We start from the raw sequence: 21,493 nt of genomic DNA on the forward strand, positions 1-21,493 counted from the left end.
GGGCACTTTTAACTTGCACTGGACACTTACAACTTGAATTTAACTGACATGTGGCTGTTGTGTTTTACTATATATTGTTATGTTTATTATTTAGTGTTGTGTTTGTTATGTTATGTTATGATTACACTGCTCCTGGGAAACGCTGTCTCATTCTGCCCTGCAGAGCTGATGTACGGTTAGAATGACAATAAACTTTTTTTGAATCTTGAATAACTCATCTCCTTCTACCTTCGGCCACGAACTTATCAATCACCCCTGCTGTGAACCACTTCAACAAAGAAGGGTCCGTATGCTCCACGACCGCTGGACTAAGTGTGTAAATGTAGGAGGGGACTATGTTGAAAAATAAATGTGCTAGGTTTTCTAAAATTGACTTCTTCTACATTAGGCCACGAACTTATCAATCACCCTTTGTACTTTGATGATAAAACGTACTTTGAATATAGATTAAAATGTTTTCATTCAGATGATGAATTGTTGATTAGAAGGGGTGTGTAGGGCAGGTATGTTATATGATGATATTGTGAGTGAAATTACCACTCTGGTAGAAATAACAACATAATGTATTTCACATTTAAAGATTTTTATGACCTAGTTTGTGAAATCCAGTATCTGTTCAAATCAAGTGCAGGCTACAATATCATCAACTTCAAAGTTGAAAAGATAAATGACAAATGAAATAAGTGACGTGAATCCATTTTACAGCACAGTTTATCAAAGGTGCAAGACATTAATCTGCAGAAGGTGTTGCTGATGAGAAAGTAACAAAAGGGGGAGGACGATATTTCTGTCAGTGGGCTAACTATGCATGTGAATGTCTAGTGGGGTTGAAGTTGCTGTCATGCATTCAGTTCCTGTGGCATGGAAGGAGCTAAATGTGTGCAGCAATACTTATGGATATGTTTGGTGTTGAAGGTCAAACACTAAGAACGTAAACAGAGATTTGTGGCCAGGTTTGAGCTTTAATGCCACCAGATTTCACCAGGATATACAGCAGAATGTGTTTCACTTAATACATTCACAGAGTTCAAAAGAACCACTCTGCAACAATGCCAGTGGAATTACTTCATTTGCTTGAGAATTATGAAGCTCAATAAAGCCTAAGTACTTGAACGAAAGTGCTAATGACTATACGGTACCCAGTGTGTCATTAACTACTTTAATTCAATGTGGCACTTGGGAAGAACTTTCAGGCTCTTGCAGGAAAACACAGGAGATAATTTGCTGAACACCAAAGACTTGAATAAATAGAATGGGCAGGTAATCTGATTTTGCTGGTGTAGGTTTAAGGATAAAAGATGAGTAGTTAGCTGGCAAAACTTATCTTCAAAAGGTAATGAGATCTCTCACATCCTTCTCAAGGCAGATATGGGCCCTCAGCTTTCTATGTCATCCTAACAAAGACATCCAAAATGAGCACACCCTCAGTACAATGGAGTTCAATTTCTTGACAAGGATTTAAATCTACAAACTCTCAGCTCAAGGCAAAGGTTCAAAAACCAAATCACAAGTGATGCCCGAATAAAATAGTCTGAGAAGGGTAAGGAGAAGAGAAACCAGATTAAAGAAATAATGCTGATACATTCAGTAACAGACTAATGAAATTAAATTCATAGAAATCCAAAGAAATCTCATCAGTCTGGATAGGGATGCAAGGGTCACGCATAAATAATGACCAAAGTTTAAGACAGTAATAAGGAAAGTCAGATTAACACATTACAAAACTAATATACGCCATTGCAAAGAGTTTGAGTTAAGATGCGAGGACCATTGAAGAGGGGAGCAAGCATAGAATACGAATAGTGAATTTGGATACTCAATAATGGGGTAAACATTCTGTTAACTTCTAGGAGAGGGATGTTGTGATCCTAACCTCCCTTACAAAAATGTAAAGGATGCCATATCATTTTTAGCAATGAGATCCCCTCGTGAACAAGCCAGCACTATAGGCATAATCTAGTTAGGGTAAGACATGGCAGGAAACTGACTTCACATAAAAAGACCAAATGACAAAGGAAGACCAGTTTGTAAACTTAGTATTGTTGGTTAGTCCAATTGGGTTAAAAAAATTTTCATTGGCAGGTAGGAAAAAGGATGCAGTGTAAAAAGAAAGGGGATTAGGATTTTAGGATTGGAGGCAAGTTATTCAAGGAGTCAGACTGTTGGGCAACAGTACGGGAGAACATTTGGGATGGAGGTCTAGGCTCAGATCCAAAACAACCCATGTAAAGAGAAAACATCTGACATAGATCCAATATGAATAAATTGCCTAAGAACAGAAGTGATTTCATTGGGGAGGGTGCAAAGGAGATTTGCCGGGATGGAATGTTTCATAAATGAGGAGAGAGAGGATAGGTTGGGTTATTTTTTCTATAGAGTAGGAGAGGCTAGACAGGGAACTTATGGAATCATATAAAAGTATGACTGGCATGAATAGGATAGATCCTGTTCTCTTTGCCGCCTCTCCCCCATCCCCGTGGTACTCAAGTCTGGAGTAGGAAGGCTAGAGGGCATCTGAGGAAGAATTCTTTTTTCATTCATAAGGTAGTTGCAATCTGGAAAGAATGCCTTAAAGAAATGAACACCTGTACTCTCAAAGTGTGTAGGCAGCATCTGGATGAGTACTTGAATCACCAAGGCCTAGTGGGCCACAAATCACATGCTGGTAAACAGACAAATATCAAGAGGTTCATGATTGTTGGGTGAAATGTGATGGGTTGAAGGGCTAGTGTCAGTGCTCTATAAGTACTTACAGAATATCAATTAGCCATGAAACTTGGTGCAGTAAATTAAGATGATTAAGAGGAAACTACTTTCTTAACGATATAATGGTTACCATGCATTTCTAATTGACTGACAAGATGAACAATTTAAATTGTTGAGTCTCATTTCTACATGCTAATTGGTTCTGACACTTCATTTCCATGATCTGTCTTTAGTCTTCCATCACTTTTTTTTCCTTAACCCCATTTAAGAGTCATGGAAAAACAGTCAAACAGCACAAAAACAGGTCCTTTGAACAAACTCATCCATGCCAATCATTGTACCTTCCCGAGTTAGTTCTAATTGCCTGCATTTGGCCCTTTCCTATCTATGTACCTGTCCAACTGTCTTTTAATGGTATAAAAGGACTCACTTCTACCAGTTTTTCCGATAGCGTTTACAGCATATCGACCACTCTGTGGAAAAACTTGTCTGCAGATTTAGACTCCCGTGGAAAAAAAATGTACTCATTCACGATATTTATGCTCCTCCTGACTTTATATACCTCTATAAATTCACTTGTCATGATTTTATACATCTCTATAAAGTCACCCTCATCCTCCTTCCCTCCAAAAAAGTCCCAGCCTATTCAGTCTCTCCTTAAGACTCAAACTCTTCATTGTCAACAAATCCTTTGGAATCCTTGCTCTGCCCTCTGTAGCATAATCAAATATTTCCTGTCGTATGGCAATCAGAACTGCATACTGTATTTCAGGCATAGTGTCACCCATGTTTTCTACAGTTGTAATATACCAGCTCCCATACTAATACACCTTCTTGACCACATTGTGTATCTATATTGAGACTTTCAGAGAATTATACTTGCACACCTAGGTATCTGTCCTACAACACTGCCCAGGACCTTGCCATTCACTGTGTCAGTCCTGCCCTGGTTTAATTTCCTAAAAAGGTTCACTTCACACTTGACTTCCATTTGCCATTCCTTTGCCCACTTTCCCAGCTAATCTTGATACTATTGTAGCCTCAGGCAACCTTATTCATAGTCCACTACACCACTTCTGGTATCATCTGCAAAATTACTAATCATGCTACCTAGATTCTCATCCAAATTGTTAATCTGCACTCAGTAGCCACTTTATTGGGTATGTCTGCTTGTTGATGCAGATATCTAATCAGCCAATCATGTGACAGCGATTCAATGCAAAAAGCATGCAGACATGGTCAAAAAGTTCAGTTGTTTTTCAAACCAAACATCAGATCTACGTGACTTTGACTGTGGAATGGTTGTTAGTGCTGAGTATCTCAGAAGCTGCTGATCTCCTGGGATTTTCATGTCCAACAGTCTCTAGAGTTTACAGAGAATAGTGCAAAGACAAAAAAAAAACATCCAGCAAAAAAATGCCTTATCAATAAGAAAAGTTAGAGGAGAATGGCCAGACTGGTCAAGCACACAGGAAGGCAACAGTCACTCAAATAACAATAGTGTGCATTACAACACTCAAATAACAGTGGTGTGCAGAAGAGCATCTCTGAACTCACAACACATCCAACATGGATGTGGATGGACTACAACAGCAGAAGACCAAAACATACTCGATGACCACTTCATTAGATAGAGGAGGTACCTAATAAAGTGACCACTGAGTGTACATGACAACCAAGAAGCCAGCACCATTTCATGCAGCAAACCACTAATCACAGGCCTCCAATCTGAAAAACAATTTTCCACTACGTACCATCTTCTAATTCCTTTTTTTTTTTATCTAATTCACTAGCTCACCCTAGATCGTATAAAATTTCTTCTTTTGGACCAGAGTACTATAAAGGATCTTGTCAAAAGCCTTGCTAAAGTCCACACAGACAGTACTTACTGCCCTGCTTTGCCAATCCTCTTAGTCACCTTTTCAAAGCCATGTGCACTATCTTTAATCAGTCCTTTCATAGAAACATAGAAAATAGGTGCAGGAGTAGGCCATTTGGCCCTTCGAGCCTGCACCGCCATTTATTATGATCATGGCTGATCATCCAACTCAGAACCCCGCCCCAGCCTTCCCTCCATACCCCCTGATCCCCGTAGCCACAAGGGCCATATCTAACTCCCTCTTAAATATAGCCAATGAACTGGCCTCAACTGTTTCCTGTGGCAGAGAATTCCACAGATTCACCACTCTCTGTGTGAAGAAGTTTTTCCTAATCTCGGTCCTAAAAGGCTTCCCCTTTATCCTCAAACTGTGACCCCTTGTTCTGGACTTCCCCAACATCGGGAACAATCTTCCTGCATCTAGCCTGTCCAATCCCTTTCGGATTTTATACATTTCAATCAGATCCCCCCTCAATCTTCTAAATTCCAACGAGTATAAGCCCAGTTCATCCAGTCTTTCTTCATATGAAAGTCCTGCCATCCCAGGAATCAATCTGGTGAACCTTCTTTGTACTTCCTCTATGGCAAGGATGTCTTTCCTCAGATTAGGGGACCAAAACTGCACACAATACTCCAGATGTGGTTTCCATTCTAAATGCCAATAGATCTATCTTGCAGAATTCACCCCCCCACCCCAGTAACTTTCCTACCACTGATGTTTGGCTTACTGGTCTGTGATTCTATGACTTGTCCTGTAGCCCTTCTTAAATAATGTCATAGCATTAGCCCATCTGAATTTCAGGAATACACAAAAAATTTCTGCCAAGGCCGAGCAATTTCTCTCTTGTCCCCATAATGTCCGAGGATACAGTCAGAAAGTAGAGAAAAGGGGGAAGTGGAAACAAAAAGGCAGTTGGAATTCAACTCAGACAGATGTGAAATACTGTATTTTGGGAAGTTAAGCCATGTGAAGTACCAAGAGGTTTTCCACCTTCATGCACCTTTCAAAAATCATTGGACTCTGGCATGGTCCCAGAGGACTGGAAAATTGCAAATGTCACTCCATTCTTTAAGAAAGGAGGAAGGCAGCAGAAAGGAAGTTGTAGACCAGTTAGCTTGACTTCAGTGGTTGGGAAAATGCTGGAGTCAATTGTAAAGGATGAGGTTATGGAGTACTTGGTGAGACAGGACAAAATAGGACAAGGTCAGCATGGTTTCCTTAAGGGAAAATCTTGACTGACAACTTGTTGGAATTCTTTGAGGAGATTAGAAGTACGATAGATAAAGGGGATGTAGTGGATGCTGTATATTCGGACTTTCAGAAGGCCTTTGACAAGTTGCCACACATGAGGCTGATTACCAAGTTAAGAGCCCATGATATTACAGGAAAGTTACTAGCATAGTTAGACCATTGGCGGATTGGTATGAGGCAGCGAGTGGGAATAAAAGGATCCTTTTCTGGTTGGCTGCCAATGAGTAGTGGTGTTCCACAGGGGCCAGTGTTGGGTCCATTTCTTTTTATGCTGTATATCAATGATTTAGCGATAGAATAGATGGCTTTATTGCCAAGTTCACTGATGGTATGAAGTTTGATGGGGGCAGGTAGTGTTGAGGAAACAGGTAGGCTGCAGAAGAACTTAAACAGATTAGGAGAAAGGGCAAGAAAGTGGCAAATGAAATACGATGTTGGAAAATGCATGCTTATGCACTTAAGTAGAAATAAATGTGCGGACTAATTTCTAAACGGGTAGAAAATCCAAAACTCTGAGATGCAAAGGGCACTGGTGAGGCCTCACCTTGAGTATTGTGAACAGGTCTGGGTTCCTCATCTAAGAAAAGATGTGCTTGCATTGGAGAGGATTCAGAGGAGGTTCACAAGGATGATTCTGGGAATGAAAGGGTTATCATACTAGGAATGTTTGATCGCTCTGGGTCTATACTCACTGGAATTTAGAAGGATGGGTGGGGGGAATCTCATTGAAACCTTTCGAATGTTGAAAGGCCTAGACAGAGTAGATGTGGAAAGGATGTTTCCCGTAGTGGGGGAGTCTTAGACAAGAGGGTACGTCCTCAGGATAGAGGGGCATCCGTTTAAAACAGAAATGTGGAGAAATTTTACTAGCCAGAGGGTGGTGAATTTGTGGAATTTGCTACCACGTGCAACTGCGGAGGCCAGGCCATTAGGTGTATTTAAGGCAGAGCTTGATAGGTTCTTGATTAGACACGGCATTAAAGGTTACAGAGAGAAGGCCGGGGAGTGGGGCTGATGAGGGAGAAAAAAGGATCAGCCATGATTGAATGGCAGAGCAGACTTAATGGGCCAAATGGCCTAATTCTGCTCCTCTGTCTTATGGACCTTATGCCCAACAAAACCTCCTCTTCAGTAATACTGATCTTCCAAAATCTCGTCACATCTCAAAAAGTTATTACAGGAAATCATCCCACCCCCCGCTATATTTGACAAAGACCCTAAATCCATTTGCGCCATTTATCTACCTTCTATTGTAAGACACTTCTCACCAGCTAATCAAAATCCCATATCTGAATTAAATTTCCCTTTAACCATCACCACACTATAGAACAAAACTCATTGGAGTCTCTCCACATATGAGATCTTACGTTCCCAGAATCACTCTGACAAATTATCACTGTACCCACCAGAAAGTTTTAAATAGGGTATCTGCTTTAGTTTGGTGTCAAACATGCAAATGCCATGGTCTCTCTAGTGAATTCAAGTGAGTGTTATTAGTGGCTCAAATGCTGACGAAGTTCACTGGAGCGAGAACACTGAAATTCAATTCCTTATCCTACCAGTAGATTTGGAGGATTTTACAGAGGCAGCATTGCTCATATCTTTCAATACTTCAAGGTGCCAATTAGGAAGCGCACTAGAGGCACTGCATCATTTTAAGCATCGTCTAATGCAGTCAAGCCTCATGTTGTAGTCAGGCACCTTGATGGAAAACCAACTACATCTCCCCAAAGCAAACACGAGGAAATCTGCAGATGCTGGAAATTCAAGCAGCACACACAAAATGCTGGTGGAATGCAGCAGGCCAGGCAGCATCTACTTTGATCATCTAGGGAAATACACAAATCAGGTGCTTACTTTAAGGAAGAGAAATACAACTTGGATTGTAACAGGAAAAGGTTCAAATCAAAACATATGGCCTCCCACAATGGGAATTAATTGGAATGCGCGAGTTCACAGAAAGAAGACAATGATTGTGCTTCCTTTAAGATTAGATATTATATGCAACTCACCTTTTCCACAATCTTCTGGATGTCCACCTGGCTTTTAAGTTCATGTGCAAGTTGCTGAAAATGTTCTTTCCGCACCCTGGTGGTGGTGTTGCAAACAACTCCTCGATAATGGTTAAGCCGAGCTGTTTGAGATGCTGGAATCATTAGAATCTTCTGGAGTTCATCCTTTTCATCACCACAGGTCAGGGATTCAAATACATTGGGCACAAACAGAATATTCTGGAAACCAAACCAAGCATTTCATTAATTAAATGTAACAAAAGAGAAATAATGTACATTTATTATACAGAATGGGAAGCAAGCAAACTCAACACATATTGATTCATCAAAATGTGGAAATTAGTAAAAAAAAAACACACCCCTCTCAAAGTCCTTGGGAATTATGAAAACTAAGTGATAAACGAATGTAACTGAATCCTTCATTAAAATTGGTATTCGGTTTACAATATTATGATCAAAGTTTTCAGTCCCATTCAATTAGAGATATTCCAACATGTCAAGGTGTCCCTCAGTCAGTAACTACCCACTAAAAATGAAAACCATGCACCAATCAAACTCAATGTGGGATATGAATGCGAGAAAGCAGTTCAGAATAAAGTCTCCATCCTGAAAGAAAAGTCTTGCTTCAGTGCCAGAATTTAAGGAACCCTATGTCTTATGATCCTCTGTAAATAAAAGTGCTTTTTATTGATTTTTTTTAATACCATCTCTGTTGTGGTCTTGAAATGTGTAATGGGAAAAATCTGTTTATTTTCTTACCATGCTCCAGGCTAGTTTAAAGAACAGTTTTTACCAGCTGGAGTTGATACAAGGCAAGAAAATTCCGAAGTCATCTGCAATCGCTTTTCATCATAATTATCTAACAAGTCATTAAGGAATGTAGAATCAGTGTTATTTTTGTCCATGTTTTACTAAGATGATACCACAAACTGATGCTGGTGCTGAAATCTGTCTCATTGCTGAGAAAGGGTTTTATTCAGAACACCAGTGAACAGTAAGCTTGCAATTTGCTTCTCAGACTGGCAATTTCACTGGCTCAACAACTTCAACAAGTGTAAGCGGTGATTTGGTAACGCTAATTTTCGGGTATTCTCAGAGAACATTAAAAAAAAAGTGCACCTCATCTTCCACCTAGGCTGGTTCCAACATAGCAGCAAGAACATCGAACTCTCAAACTTCTAATAACTGCTCTTCCTCCGTCCTTTTCTCTGTCCTCCTGATCCATATCTCTTTCACTCATTGCCCCATTCTCTCCACCTGCCCATCACTGGTACCACTCCCTACCTCCCTCACTTTATTCCATGTTCAGCCATCCTCTCCTATCATACTATCTCCTTCAGCCCTTTATCACTTCCACTGATCACCACCCCAATTCTGACGTCATTACCATATCCTCCCTCCTTCATTGCGTACACTCCCCAACACAGAGCCAGCTATCACCTGCCAGTCTTGCTCTGCCCCTTCTCTCCAATTTTGTAAGCTCTCACAAGGGATGATAGGGAGTATAAATTTGATTCTTCCTTCATATATGCTGAAATGTGTAACACAAAATGGAAGTTTGTAAGACAAAATGGTGTTAGCTTGGGATAAGACCACAAGATATAGAAGCAGAATTGGGCCATTCAGCCCATCAAGTCTGCTCTGCAATTTTATCATGGCTGACCCATTTCTCTCTTAACCCCATTCTCCTGCCTTCTCTCCATAGCCTTTCACACCCTGACTATCAACCTCCGCCTTAAATACACCCTATGACCTGGCCTCCACAGCAATGAATTCCACAGAATCTTCTTCATCTCCATTCCAAATGGACATCCCTCTATTCTGAAACTATGCCCTCTGGTCCTAGACTCCCCCACATCCACTCTATCTAGGTTTTTCAACATTCGATAGGTTTCAATGAGATCCCCCCTCATCCTTCCAAATTCCAGTTAGTACAAGCCCAAAGCCATCAAACACTCCTCATACGATAACCCTTTCATTCCCGGAATCATTGTCGTGAATGTCCTCCGAGCTCTCTGCAATGTCGGCATATCTTTTCTTAGGGAATGAAGATCAGTGCGGACTGGTAAAAACATCTCATCCACAATCTCCATCAGTACAGCAACACCTCGGGGAAGCGTGCTTAGCCCCCTTCTCTACTCGTTTTACACCTATGACTGTGTGGCTAAGTACAGCAACACCATACACGGTTGCTGATGATACCTTTGATGTGGGCTGTATCAAAGGTGGTGATAAATCAGCATACAGGAGGGGGATTGAAAATTTGGCTGAGTGGTGTAATAATAACAACCTCTCACTCAATGTCAATAAGACCAAGGAACCGATTGTAGAGTTCAGGAGGGAGAAACTGGAGGTCTGTGAGCCAGTAATCATTGGAGAATCAGAAATGGACAGGGTCAGTAACTTCAAATTCCTGGGTGTCACTATCTCAGAGGAACTGTCCTGGACCCATCATATAAATATAATTGCAAAGAAAGCGTGACAGCGCCTCTACTTCCTCAGGAGTCTGTGGAGATTTAGCACGTCATCAAAAACCTTGGCATGCGTGGTGAAAGGTGTGCTGACTAGCTGCATTACAGCTCGGTATGGGAACACCAATGCTTTTAAGCGTAAAATCCTACAAAAATGAGTGGATTTGGCCCAGAATATCACAAGTAAAACCCTTCCAACCATTGAGCACATCTACATGAAACATTGCTGTAGAAAAGCAGCATCTATCATCAAAGATCCTCACCACCCAGGCCATGCTCTTTTCTCACTGCTACCATCAGGTAGAAGCTACAAGTGCCTCAGGACACACACCACCAGGTTCAAGAACAGTTACTACCCCTCAACCATCAGGCTCTTGAACAAAAGGGATAACTACATTCATTTAACAACTCTTTTATTTTGTTAATACATGCTCGTTATTTATTTCTATTTATAATCTGCATTTCCATAGTTTGTTTACAATTTACAGTTACTGACATTTACAGCTACCATCTTATAGATTTGCTAAGTAGCGAACAGTAAAAGAAAGAAATCTCAGGGGTGTATGTGGTGACATTTATGTACTCTGATAACAAATTTTACTTTGAGCTTTGAATGATTTCAGAAAGTATGTGATCCACCCCACAACCATGTTTTGAGAACTTGGTGTGAATACCAGATTACAGCCCTGAGAGTAGATAATGGTGAAAAACATCTTTGTCTAGAAAAGTATTATGAGTAATTTTTGAAGGGATCTTAAAGAGTATAAACAGGGACAATTTGTTTGTGCAAATGGGGTATATTCCCTTAGACTGAGCTGCAACAACTGCAATGAGTTGGAGACAGAGACAGGAAAGGCTGTCGGACATCTGTGTTTCCCTCCGGCAATATATTGTGTGGAGTGGTGGAGTGATTGGTTGCTAAGTATTATTTTGTTGGCAGATACCTCTTGCTGTTGAATTGGAACAGAATGGGGAACACATTTTAAAATATTTTTGCTACACTCCTTATCTTTTCAACCCAGATAAAAGGTCTCCAAAACATCAACTGCACATTTCCCAACAGATGTTGACTGACTCACCTAGTTCCTCCTTTGTGTGCCATTAAAACAAGTTTTCATTTATGGAAACACGTTTGGCTTATTAAACTGTCTCCAGAGCAGAGCAACAGCATGTTATCACCCAAACCCATTCCACTACAATTAGGAGGATTCTGAAGGAAGAAAATATAAGCCAAGGAGCAGAGGGTTTAAGGATGGGAATTCATGTTTTAGGCCAAAGTATGATCACATTGTTAAAGTCATGGATATGAAACGGACATATCCAACATCCTTAATGGAACAAAAGTGTACATAAGAATTTTCAAACCTGAAAAATTCCCATCTTTAAGAAATTCAGCTGTGAACAGCAAAGTAAATTCTCAAAACAATACAGTAAAATATGGCATAACAAATATGAAAAAGTATATAACTACATTAATATTTTCAAATTTATAGCACTATGGCATAAAGAGCCCCCATCTCTTCACTAATTCTCTCCACATAATTAGCAAACAGAGGGTACACAGAAGACAGCTGAACAAATATTGTTCAGGAGACAATAACACAGCTGAAACCTGATGGATAGAACTAGCCAGACCATATAGAGATGGGAAGGGTTATGAACTACTGACTAACACTGGATTCACTCGTCTAAGCATCAGTAAATCCAGAAGCATTTCACTCCAAAAGGCCCAGGTCCAGTGATCTCACTCATCAGAGATTGAGGAAAGAGAATGGTAGAAATAGTGACAGGAAAGGAAATTAACACTGTGACTGATGCTGGAAAGTTGTAAAGCAGGAGAAGGTTATAAGATATGGAAAGATTACAATTAAGATGAAGTTGCTGGACTGCAGGGTAGTGGACATAAGTGGGTGCTGGAATTATTGGCACCAACAAACTATACTGTGCTACATTGTTCTAGGGAGATAACTGAGCTGGAGTCTTTGTACCCAAGACATCCAGTGAAAGAGGATCCTCTCCTGTTACAGCAATTCCACTGCAATAATCCAACTATTGAAGATGGTAACTGTACAAATTACAGCATGGATACATTCTTTAGACTGATCCAATCACCAATTCACAAATTTAAATTCAAGCCCTGACAGAAACAGGCTGAAATGAAGCATGTGGATTTAGCCGTTTGAACCACTAACAGTGAACCTGGAGTTTTCAATTGGTGACTTCATGCCAGGAGGATTGGTGAGCTGAGGCCACTGCATTAACAAGATTAATTTCACAACCATATTCCCCGTAAAACAGTTAATTCTGCTGTTGTTTCTGCAGCATCTACATCTAGAAAAAGGCAAAACAGTTTGCTGCTACATTATAAAAGAACACTCAGTTTGAAGCCACCTGAAACACCACATCTGTGGCTTGTTAATGAAAGCTTGCCAGTTGATTTAAAGGCTGATAAACATGAGAGTGGTCTTTAAACAACAGAGGAGGCAGCCATTATGCCTCCACAACCACAATGTACGCTTTGAAGGAGCTAGACAGTTAATCTCCCTGCTTTCATCTTTCCCCTTGTCCAGCAAATAGTTCCTTTGCAGGCAAATATCCAGTTCAGTACTGAACTGGCTTTTGCCAAGTTTTCTTTATTAAACCACAATACCAGATTGGATTATACGAGGGAGTTGACTGAACTGGCCCTTCATAGCCAAGAAATCCAGTGAAGCTGAATGGTCATGGGAGAAGGACTCAGGAATCATCATATAGCCCTGTTAAACATAAGGAAGGCAATCATAAGTTCAGCTGTTAGTGCCACGCGTCCTTAGCCAAGAATTGAGAGTTGGGGATCACTGACTTCACAGACTCTGTACAGGAAAGTCATTATACTTAGTGAGTGGTCTTGTTAGTGAATAGAGGAAACCATGGAGGGATCAGCAGTGGAAAGGGTGAACAGTCTTAAGTTCCTAGGTGTTAGCATCTCTGAAGATCTAACCTTGGCCCAACATACTGGTGCAATTACAAAGAAAGCACAATGGCAGCTATATTTCATTATGAGTTTGAGGAGAACTGGTATGTCACCAAAGGTATCTGCATATCTTTGCAGGTGTACCATGAAGAGCATTCTAGCTAGTTGCATCACTGTCTGGTATGGAGAGGCCACTGTGCAAGAAACAGAAAAAGCTGCATGAAGTTATAAACTCAGTCAAATCTATCATGACCATAAGACATAGGAGCAGAATTAAGCCATTCAGCCCATCGAGTCTGCTCCTCATTCCATCACGGCTGATCCTGGATCCCATTCAACCCCATACACATGCCTTCTCGCCATATCCTTTGATGCCCTGACAGATCAGAAAATGATCAACTTCTGCCTTAAATATATGCCCGGATTTGGCCTCCACCACGGTATCTGGCAGAGCATTCCACAGATTTACTACTCTCTGGCTAAAAGAATTCCTCCTTACTTCTGTTCTAAAGGGTAGCCCCTCAAATTTGAGGCTGTGCCCCCAGTTTTGGATACCCCCACCATGGGAAACATCCTCTCCACATTCACCCTATCTAGTCCTTTCAACATTCGGTAGGTTTCAAATGAGATCCGCCCACAGTCCTCTAAATTCCCGTGAGTACAGGCCCAAAGCTGCAAAACACTCCTCATATGTTTACTCCTTCATTCCCGGAATCATCCTCATGAATTTACTCTGGGCTCTCACCAATGACAACACATCCTTTCTGAAATATGGGGCCCAAAACTGTTGACAATACTTCAAGTGTGGCCTGACTAGTGTCTTATAAAGGCTCAGCACTATCTCCTTGCTTTTACATTCTATACTCCTTGAAATACTTATACTTTATTGTCGCCAAACAATTGGTACTAGAACGTACAATCATCACAACCATATTTGATTCTGTGTTCCACACTCCCTGGATTAAAAATATTAAATATTAAATTAGTTAAAATTAGAAAATATTAAAAATTTAAATTATAAATCATAAATAGAAAATAGAAAAATGGGAAGTAAGGTAGTGCAAAAAAACTAAGAGGCAGGTCCGGATATTTGGAAGGTACGGCCCAGATCCGGGTCAGGATCTGTTCAGCAATCTTATCACAGTTGGAAAGAAACTATTCCCAAATCTAGCCGTCGAGACTTCAAGCTCCTGAACCTTCTCCCGGAGGGAAGAGGGACGAAAAGTCTGTGGGTGGGTCGTGTCCTTGATTATCCTGGCAGCACCGCTCCGACAGCGTGCGGTGTAAAGTGAGTCCATGGACGGAAGATTGGTTTGTGTGATGTGCTGCACCGTGTTCACGATCTTCTGCAGCTTCTTTCAGTCTTAGACAGGACAACTTCCATACCAGGTTTTGATGCACCCTAGAAGAATGCTTTCTATGGTGCATCTATAAAAATTAGTGAGGGTTTTAGGGGACAGGCCAAATTTCTTTAGCTTTCTCAGGAAGTAAAGGTGCTGGTGGGCCTTCTTGGCAGTAACCTCTGCTTGGTTGGACCAAGTCAGGTCATTTGTGACATTGACCCCGAGGAACTTAAAGCTTTTGACCTGTTCCACTTGCGCACCACCGATGTAAATTGGGTCTTGCGGTCCGCTGCTCCTTCTGAAGTCAACAACCAATTCCTTCGTCTTGCTGACGTTGAGGGATAGGTTATTATCTTCGCACCATACCACCAGGTTCTTAATTTCCTCTCTGTACTCAAGCTCATCATCACCTGAGATACAGCCTACAATTGTTGTGTCATCAGCAAACTTATATATTGAGTTTGACGGAAACTTGGCTACACAATCATGGGTATACAGCGAGTACAGCGATTACAGCAGGGGGCTGAGTACACAGCCTGTGGGGCACCGATGCTCAGAGTGATTGTAGAGGAGAGCTTGTCCTCTATTTTTACAGCCCGGGTCCTGTCTGTGAGGAAGTTGAAGATCCAGCTGCAGATCTGAGTGCTAAGGCCCAGGTTCCAGAGCTTAGGAATCAGTTTATTTGGAATGATGGTATGAAAGGCAGAGCTGTAGTCAATGAAAAGGAGCCTTACGTATGCGTCTTTATTCTCGAGGTGTTCTAAGGAGGAATGTAGGGCCAGAGAGATGGCATCTGCCGTTGACCTGTTGCTCCGGTAGGCGAATTGCAAAGCGTCGAGGTAGACCGGTAGGCTGTGGTTGATGTGTGCCATAACCAATCTCTCGAAGCACTTCATAGCAATTGATGTCAGAGCCACAGGTCGATAGTCATTCAGGCATGCCACCTTGCTCTTCTTCAGCACTGGGATTATCGTTGCCTTCTTAAAACATGAGGTCAATAAATAAATGACAACATTGCATTTGCTTCCTTTACCACTGACTCAACCTGTAAATTAAACTTCTGGAGTCTTGCACGAGGACTCCTTAACCCCTCTGCACCTCTGATGTTTGAACCTTCTCATTTAGATAATAGTCCACACTATTGTTCCTTTTACCAAACTGTATCATCATACAGTTCCCAACACTGCATTCCATCTGCCACTTTTTTTCCCATTCTTCTGATTTGTCTAACTCCTGCTGCAATCGGATTGCTTCCTCAACACTATCTACCCCTCCACCTATCTTCATATCACCCGCAAACTTTGCCACAATCTAAATCATTGACAAACAATGTGAAAAAAAGCAGTCCCAATACTGACCTCTACAGAACACTAGTCACCAGCAACCAACCAGAAAGATCCCCTTTTATTCCCACTCGTTGCCTCCTGCCTGTCAGCCATCCCACTATCTATACCAGTATCTCTCTTCTGACACCACAGGATTGTGTCCTGTTAAGCAGCCTCATGTGTGGCACCTTACCAAACACCTTCTGAAAAGCCAAGTAAATGACATCCACTGCCTGCTTGTTACTTCCTCGAAGAACTCTAACAGATTTTTCAGGCAAGATTTTCCTTTATAGAAAGCATGCTGACTTTGACTTATTTTATTATTAGCCTCCAAGTACCTCAAAACCTCATTCTTAATAACAGACTGCAACACCTCCTTAACCAGTGAGGTTAGGATAACTAGCCTATAATTTACTTTCTTTTGCCTTCCCTCCTTTTTAAAGAGTGGAGTTTCATTGGCAATCTTCCAGCCTGCTGGGACCATGCCAGAATCAAGTGATTCTTGAAAGATCGTGACCAATACAACTGTTATCTCTTCAGCAACCTCTCTCAGGACTCAGGATATAGTCCATCTGGCCCGGGCACTTATCCACCTTTAAGACCTTTGAGTTTGCCTCGCACTTTTTCCTTTGTAATAGCAATGGTACTCACTCCTGCTCCCTGACACTCACAGACCTTTGGCACACTGCTGGTGTCTTCCACAGTGAAGATAGATGCAAAGCACCCATTAAGTTCATCTGCCATTTCTTTGTCCCCCATTACTACCTCACCAGTATCATTTTTCAGTGGTCCAATATCAGCTCTCATCTCCAGCATCAAGGATACCTTCAAAAGGCGATGCCTCAAAAAGGCGGCAACCATTATTAAGGACCTTCATCACCCAGGACATAGCCTCTCCTTTTCGCTATTATCAAGGAGGTGGCACAGGAGTCTGAAGACATAAAAATCAACATTTCAGGAACAGCATTTTTGCCTCCTCCGTCAGATTTCTGAACGGACAATGAGCCATGAACAATCCCGCACTAGTTATTTAATTTAATTCATATATATATATATATATATATATATATGTGTGTGTGTGTGTGTGTGTGTGTGTGTGTGTATATATATATATATTCTTGCAATTTATAGTTGGTTTTATTATGTATTGCAAAGTACTGCTGCCACAAAACAACCAATTTCACAAATTATACCAATGATGTTAAGCCTGATTTTAATTATTTACAGCAATATTACCCACTACAGGCAGGATCATTTCAATGGGAAAAATGCAAAGAGTAAAGCTTAAATTCTGTTCAGAAAGTCAGACTCAATTATTTGCAATTGTGTAATGATCAAGCTTGATTGACATTGGGACTAGCTATTGTTCTGCATTCTGGTTTGCTATAGCGTCACTTTATGCAGCCTTAGAAATACAAGACAGTTTGACTGGATAGTCAAACAAACAAAGAGAGGCTCAGAGAAAAAAGACACAAACAACAAACCAATTCTGCTGGTTTGCTTGCATCTCTCAATGGTCTTTGAACATGAGTGGAATGGGCAAATGTAGAGACAATATTCAGTTATTGCCAGATCAACCTTGTCATAGAACCTGCTCAATGCAGCTACAATTAGAAATAGGGAGCTCAAAGAACATTTTGCAACAACAAGATTAATGTAGGCTCATGTTTGCTAGAGGTATTTTGCTCAAACTCTAAAATAGGTGCCCTCAAAAAAAATCGAACGCCAACAAAAAAAGACAATGATTACTTTAAGTACTTCATTGAAAGTCTTATCTTTATCTTATAATCGCTATAAGTATGCCAAAGATAGGACACAAAATACACAATCTGCACTCTCAGTTGGACTGATTTTGATAGAACTTCTTTTGTGACGTGCTCATTATCAGTCATTGTCTCTGAGTGGAGGATTACATGTGGATAGTCATTATCTCCCATTTGTTGCAGTGGGAGGACAATTGCATAACTTTCCTCGCCCTTGACCAACATCTCAACATGAGTGGATGATACAGTTTTTCTCTAGGCAAATCCATCACAATGTAATCAGCTCCTCCATCTCATTTTGACAGGCAACATTGATGGATAGACAATTAATATTAAGAGGAAAAAATACACTCCAATGAATCAAGTACAACTGGTAAAACACTTTTTTTTCCCCTGCTCTCCTAGACTTTTGAAATTGAACTTTTCTACAACAAAATTTAGCTCAGTGTTATTATTTTATGTATTTTATTTAGCATTGATCAGTGGCATGTAGAAACACTTGGCTTCACCTCCAAAAGTAAAATTTTACGGGAAATAATGGCAAAATTTACTTGTGCAGAGTTTTTGATTATTGTTGTTTGTTGAGATACAGCACAGAATAGGCCCTTCCTACTGTAAAGCATCGTGCTAACTACTACGCTACCATGTGCCCCTAAAATAAAAATTTTTATTGATGGACTCCCTTTGCATACATTGGTATCAAATATACAAATATCTACTGACGTTTGAAATTCAGCTTCAGGAGCCAAGGCAATATCCCTCCTGTCCTGGGATATGCACCATGTCATTATTCCTTCATACAAGGTTCTGTATCTATCCAACAGGCAGGGGAATGGGAGAGATGGAATTGCTCGGAAAGCTAGCATAGGCTCAACAGGCTGAATGGCCTCTTTTTGTATTGTATGCAGTTATGAGATATGAAACCAGTAATATGGGAGCACGCATATCACGAATATTACAGCTTTTTCAAGAACAGTCAAGGATCACCAATAAGCTAGGCTTAGTCAATGATATCTGCACTCTTAATAGTTAAAACCAGTTAATCAAGACTACCTTAATTACCCATCTCGCTCTTAGGATTTCTTGGGAAGAATGTTAACTTTAAATTCACTCACAAGCTTCATTTATCAAGCTGATTCAGACAAATATTCCTGACGAGCTACAGTACAGCAAGGGTTAAGAACACGTGCAACTGTACAGAACAAGGTCCTTGGAAGAACAAACTTCCCTTAATACAGTATGAAATACCAAGAGCATCGGCAGAGCAAAACACATTAAAGATGCCAATGAAGGATTGAGAAGTACACCATTGCACAATAACTCTTTACTAAAATAAAGGTATAATTAGCTGCTTTTGATCAGTTTAAATACTGTTTAAGGATTAAATAAAATGTAGTTTTATTGGCTACTGATGCCTGTAAAAATCTATCATGATGATTATTCTTTGAATGCAAATGAGGGATTAAAAGGTGCAAAGCTTTCAATTGGTCAATATCTGTATAAAATTGACAATTCTGAAGCAGAAATTTTAAAGCAGCTCAGTGGCAGATGCTGGACTGTTCTCCTTGTGCACAAGTAAGAAAAAGTGATTGGGAATATACTCATAGTTGCCAATTGAGTGCCGATGACCAGCACAACACAGCAGTGAGAACATCAGCACCAGAAAGTGGAAGTAGCTTGTTTTGATGGTGTTAGAGATGACCAATAAATTCACCTCATTTATACCTAAAAACAAATTTAGAAACACAAGAAAACATTTTAAGTAGATAGGTTCTAAAGCAAAACAGAAGGCTGTGAAATAATTTATCTCCTACCTTCTAAAGACTTTCCTACCTTCTATCTAAAGACACAAACAATCCTTCCACATGAAAACAGCTGAGATCCTCAGATACGGCAAAAGCCATGGGACTCAACAACATCCCAGCTGTTGTGAAGATGTATGCTCCAAAGCTAGCTACGCCTCAAGCCAACCTGTTTAAGACTTAAACAGCCTTAACTGTTAAAACTTAAGTTGATGTACATCAAAAGGAAAATTACTCCATCAATCTGCAGGACGTCACCACAGAGTCATCTCAGAGCAGTGTCTCAGGGAGAACATCAAGGTTGAGCATTGAGGACACATTTTTGGTTTGAATTGCTGTTGTTCACTTCAATTGTTTGCATGATATTTTTCTTTCTCTTGCATATCGAGTGTTGGTATTTTATTTTTACTTTATTCTTTTTTTTCTTTAATTGGGTTCTTTAACGTTTCTTGCTTTGTGGCTACCTGTGAGCAAGCAAACCTCAAGGTTGCATAATAAATGCATTCTTTGATAATAAATGGATCTTGAAACTTGAACCATCTTCAATCTTCATCAATGATCTTTCATCCATCAGAAGGCCAACTATGGGGATGCTTGCTGATGACTGCACAATGTACAATTCATTTGGGGCTCCTCAGTAAATCCAATAGTGAGCAAGACAAACAAGACTCAGGCTTGTACTGATATAAGTGCCACAAAAGTACCAGGCAATGCCCACCTCCAGTAAGTCAGAGTCTAACCAGATATTTCTGACATTTAACAGCATCACCAAGTACACCACCAGCAATATTCTGGAGTCACTACCAACCAGAAACTCAACTGTAGCAACCAGATAAATATCATGGCTATGAGTGCATGTCTCGTAACCTGCTCTGAGCAACACACCTCCTGTAGACCAAGGCAGTCCACCATCTATAGGGCACAAGCTGGGAATGTGGTGGAGTCCTTTTCACTGACTTGGATGTCAGCACTGACAATACTCAAGAAAATGATAACATTTGTAGCAAGGTCTGATTGGTACCCCATTCAATCACCTTAAAAATTCATGTCTCCACTGCTGTTGCAGTGTGCACCATCCACAGAATGCATTTCAGTTTTGCCCAGATTTACTGACAGCATATCACAAACCTGAAGTCTGCAGCACCAAGCAGCAAGTGCATGGACATGCCACCACCTTCAGCTCACATTGTCTTGTTCTGGAAACCTATTACTGATCCTTTGTCACTGCTGGAAATCTTTAACCTACAACACAATGGGAGTACCTTTACTAGAAGGACTGTAAAATGTTCATAAAGGAGGCTCACTCGTGCATTCTTAAGAGCAATTAGGAATGGACAACAAATATTGTCAGTGACAACCAAATCCTGAAAACATTTTTTTGTTAAGTGCTAATTTATATGTAGCCTCTCTAATGTAGTCTGCTATGTTTCATGGTCAAGATGTGGTGTTCTCCAGATTGGAGAAACAAAAGTGGGTGAATGCTCTGTGGAAAACTCCTGTTCTATCTACAGGAGAGTTGATTCCTCCCTACCCCATCATGCCAGTCGCCTTCACTTTAATTCTTCAATTCTTTACCACTCTGATCTCTTGGTTCTTTAGCCTTTTCACAGTGCAAAGAAGCTTCATTGAACAGCAGCAAATCAAAAACACAAGGAAATCTGCAGTTGCTGGAAACCCAAAGCAACAGACACAAAATGCTGGAGGAACTCAGCAGGTCAGGTAGCATCTATGGAAATGAACAAACAGTCGAAGTTTCAGACCAAGACCTGAAAAAGATGCTGCCTGACCAGCTGACTTCCTCCAGTATTTTGTGTACACTGAAGAACAGCACTGCTCTTTTGCCTTGGCACATCACAACCCCCAGGACTTAACACTTAAGATTCAAAGTAAGTTTATTATCAAAGTATTATACAGAACACAACTCCGAGATTTGGCCTCCCACAGGCAGTCACGAGAAAAGAAACACCACGGAGCCTGCTCATGAAAT

General features: G+C 40.6%; 1 protein-coding gene across 2 annotated transcripts in view; it reads right to left on the bottom strand.

The window, feature by feature from the left end:
* Positions 1-21,493, bottom strand: part of abca2 (ATP-binding cassette, sub-family A (ABC1), member 2) — a 583,930-nt gene that overhangs the window by 278,690 nt on the left and 283,747 nt on the right. For both annotated transcript variants that reach the window (XM_063073801.1, XM_063073800.1), the window contains exon 8: positions 7,850-8,068. In XM_063073801.1, coding sequence (XP_062929871.1) covers positions 7,850-8,068 — 219 coding nt within the window. The remainder of the gene's footprint in view (positions 1-7,849; positions 8,069-21,493) is intronic.

This window comes from Mobula hypostoma, chromosome 21, assembly GCF_963921235.1.
Source record: "Mobula hypostoma chromosome 21, sMobHyp1.1, whole genome shotgun sequence".
NCBI lineage: Eukaryota > Metazoa > Chordata > Chondrichthyes > Myliobatiformes > Myliobatidae > Mobula > Mobula hypostoma.